The 3,736-nt window shown below is 48.5% G+C and overlaps 1 protein-coding gene across 6 annotated transcripts in view; it reads left to right on the top strand.

The window, feature by feature from the left end:
* The window catches only part of Csmd1 (CUB and Sushi multiple domains 1), a 1,620,113-nt gene that overhangs the window by 1,598,870 nt on the left and 17,507 nt on the right, over nucleotides 1-3,736 (top strand). For all 6 annotated transcript variants that reach the window (XM_031339198.1, XM_031339200.1, XM_031339199.1 and 3 more), the window contains one exon: nucleotides 2,943-3,054. In XM_031339198.1, coding sequence (XP_031195058.1) covers nucleotides 2,943-3,054 — 112 coding nt within the window. The remainder of the gene's footprint in view (nucleotides 1-2,942; nucleotides 3,055-3,736) is intronic.

Raw genomic sequence — 3,736 nt, 5'->3', positions numbered from 1 at the left:
TGTACCCCATTTTTAATAGGGTTATTTGGTTCTCGGGAGTCTAACTTCTTGAGTTCTTTGTATACATTCATCCTCTCTCTCAGGAGCACTGGAGTGTGTCCATTTTTGGCCAGTTGTCCCAGCTTCCCTTGCTGTTTTGTCCTTTCTCTTAGGTGTCCCACAGGATCATTCTTACAGTAGATGGGATGATTCTAGCACATTTTGCTAGGACCCAGGCTTGGCCTCAGGCTCCCCAGCTATGGCCTCAGACTCCCCAGCTATGGCCTCAGGCTCCCCAGCTATGGCCTCAGGCTCCCCAGCTATGGCCTCAGGCTCCCCAGCTATGGCCTCAGGCTCCCCAGGCATGGCCTCAGGCTACCCAGCTATGGCCTCAGGCTACCCAGCTATGGCCTCAGGCTACCCAGCTATGGCCTCAGGCTACCCAGCTATGGCCTCAGCTACCCAGCTATGGCCTCAGGATCCCCAGTCATGGCCTCAGGATCCCCAGTCATGGCCTCAGGCTACCCAGGCATTGCCTCAGGCTACCCAGTATGGCCTCAGGCTACCCAGCTATGGCCTCAGGCTACCCAGGCATTGCCTCAGGCTACCCAGGCATGGCCTCAGGCTACCCAGCTATGGCCTCAGGCTACCCAGGCATGGCCTCTGGCTACAGAGACGTGCCTTCTGATCCTGAATGTTCAGGTCCAGATTCCTGGTACTTTGGGATCTAAATGGATATTATTCTCAGTGGCTCGCCTTGGAAATGAAGGACTGACTACTATTAGTCACCGCAGATTCCAGCATTTCTTCACCTACTTGGGCACAACCTACAATCACAGAGAAGGTAGAAGTAACCACATCCCTTGGATCCACACAAGAAGCTGATAAAGATGCAAATATAACTTTAAAGAGAAACTGTTAGCATCAGGACATCTAAAGCCTGTGGTGGTGCATGGGCAGGTCTCACAGACCTGTTGCCGGGTCAACAGCCACCATATTCCCAGAATCCATTGGGCTCACCTCCCACCTTTACTTGTGACCATACATCACAACCCATATATATACACGGGGAACATTCCTCCTTCTTTCTCTCTCTCCCTCCCTTTCCAAACCACTACCCCCTCTCTCCCTCTCAATTAAACCTCTTATATGTGGAACTGCTTGGGCCTAGTATGTGGTATGTTCTGACCTGACCCACCGTTCTAACACATCAGAAACAATAATGGACAGCTTCCAACAACGAGCCTCACTGTCTTTTAAAAGATACAGACTTGGCCTTTTGTAGCTAAGGGCAGCTGGGAGAAGCTCCTCCCCCAGGGCTCCTTTGTCTTTCATTAGAAGGAGATGTTTGTTTTTCTTGAACTGTGTGCTAAAATACCACCTCGAGGAAGGACCCCTTTAAATTCTGGGATGTTCCCCTTGCACTATGCAAATTGCCTATGTGGAGAGAATAGTTGCTATTGTCAAGTCGGCCCTGTCTCCTAGAGTCACAGTCCAGGTCAGGCATGCAGTCAGGTCCCAGGAATTGACACATCGGGTTGAAGCTGGTCCTGAACAGGCTTCTGTGAATTCTTCTGCCAGGAAATGCCAGGCCTCTCTTTCTCTTCCTCCTGATGAATTCTGTCAGTGTGTCACCCGGAAGTTTGAGGGGTCATATCTAGTAGAAACCCTTCCGGCTAGGAAGGGACAGGCTGTTATTTCTCGTCAGTTGGTTCCAATTCTTGAAAAGAACTTCAGATACATTCCTTTTTCTTGGATTATATATTCCCACATCTACTTTATCCCTCGATCAGAGCTCAACCCGCACGCACCCTTTCTCTTATCCAACATTCGAGCTGTTTTTCCATGGTTTTAACTATAGTGTTTCCAAAATCCTCCAGTGGGGGCAGGAATAAGGAATGGTGCTGGCTAATATTCATAAGAAGACAAAGGACAGGTTAAAATCTCAGAGCTTCAGGAAGATGGATATTTAAATCCTTGGACTCTTGCTTGGCCCAAGAGGAATGCTGCGCTGCGTAGGCAGCAGGCCCCAGCAGAGCTGCCCCACAGCAAATAGCTTTTTCCTGGCAGCTGTTTCTCTGTCATGCCTGTGTTTATGTTCCAAGTGTGGGAATTGTATCTCTTAGGTATACTCAGACAATGACCATATGTCATTGTCTAAGAGAACTCTGGCTTTCTAGAAATCTCCCCTGCTTAGGGTAGAAACAGGAGAAAGTATAAGGAGGGAGCTACAGCTCGGAGTGGCCAGTGACTTTGGCTCAGGCAAGGCCCCAGGACAACAAGGCTCTGGTGTGGAAGGGCAGTAAGACAAAAACAGAGAGCTAAGGCACAAGCAAAGTCTCCAGAGAAAGAGGAAGGCAGATGGGGAAGATGCTCAGGTAACGGACATGGTTTCCAGGTCTTGACACACCGAGTTTTGGTGGGTCCCAGGAACATGCAGCAGAAAGCCAGCCTCCAGAGGCTTAACAAAAGCAGGTTCCTGTGGTGCTATCTGTGGTTTCAAATAAAAATGAACAGAGAGAGGGAACAGAAACTAATAGGCATAAATGAAAGAGGGAGACTTGTGAAATTATGGAAAGAAATTCCACATGTGTTTGCATTTGTTGTTTGAGATGGGGTTGCAACATATAGCCAGAGCTGACCTGAAACTCAATATGCACAATCCTCCTGTCTCAGCCTCCTGAGTTACAGTCATTTGTCACCATGCTAAAACATAGTCTCTCTATCACCCTCACCCCCCAAAATCAACTATATTGAATGCTAGGTCCTGCTCCTGTCCCCTCTTCTTTGTCCCCTAGAACATAGCATCTAGTCTCTTTTAAGGGTGATGCTTTGCCTTGCATCTAGAAGTGGTGTGCGGATCACTAATCCTCACAGAGGCGCGGTAACAAATGTCACTGCCATCCCTCCCTTGGTCCTGGGGTGCTGTCCTTCCTCTGCAGCCGTATTACCTTTCTCCTCAGGTTGGAAGCACTGTGTTCTTCAGATGTAGAAAAGGTTACCACATCCAAGGCTCCACGACACGGACCTGCCTTGCAAACCTCACGTGGAGCGGGATCCAGACAGAGTGCATACGTAAGTCCAGGTTCTTCCTCCACAGACCCATTGCCAAGTGCCTGCAGAGAGCTCACCTCCCAGGGAGAGCTCACCTCCCAGGGAAGCTGTGAAGAGAAGTGGGGTTGTTGATTTTTCATTCTTTACCTCCAAATTTGTACATCTCTCAAAATGCTCCTAAGGTTCCTAGATGAGTCAAAAGAACAAGGCTAAGGACTTGGTGACAATGATGATCTTCAACCCCAAGATCTGATATATTAGAGACTGCTGGGGAGGGCAGGGCAGGATGAGGCAGCAGATGACAGGAAACTAGGTTCCCAGGGGATGTGAGGCCAATGCCAGAAGCCCAAGACAAGAAATGATGTCAAACTCAGCAGTATTGGGCAGAAGATCCCAGAGCACTTGGCCTTCCTTGATAAACATGTGGCCGTCCTTCCATGAGTTTACACTCCACTTACTGAAGCAAGGAATGAGCAGGAGACACTGTGTGAACTCAGTGTGGTAGTGTAGCCATAGACATTGAACAGTGATAGACGAAGTGAATTTTATTTTGTGATTTAATCATGAGAAGGGATGTAAGGAATTGGAACCAAATGACTCATGTCACCCACCGCTTATGTTAGGCAACCCTATGCCTTGCTATGGTAGGCATAAACGTTTTAGCTGAATGCCATGCAAAACTATTATAATAGCTAGTAAGGTG

Source organism: Mastomys coucha, unplaced genomic scaffold, assembly GCF_008632895.1.
Source record: "Mastomys coucha isolate ucsf_1 unplaced genomic scaffold, UCSF_Mcou_1 pScaffold22, whole genome shotgun sequence".
In the NCBI taxonomy this organism is placed as follows: domain Eukaryota; kingdom Metazoa; phylum Chordata; class Mammalia; order Rodentia; family Muridae; genus Mastomys; species Mastomys coucha.
This window is presented reverse-complemented; position numbering and strand designations above follow the sequence as displayed.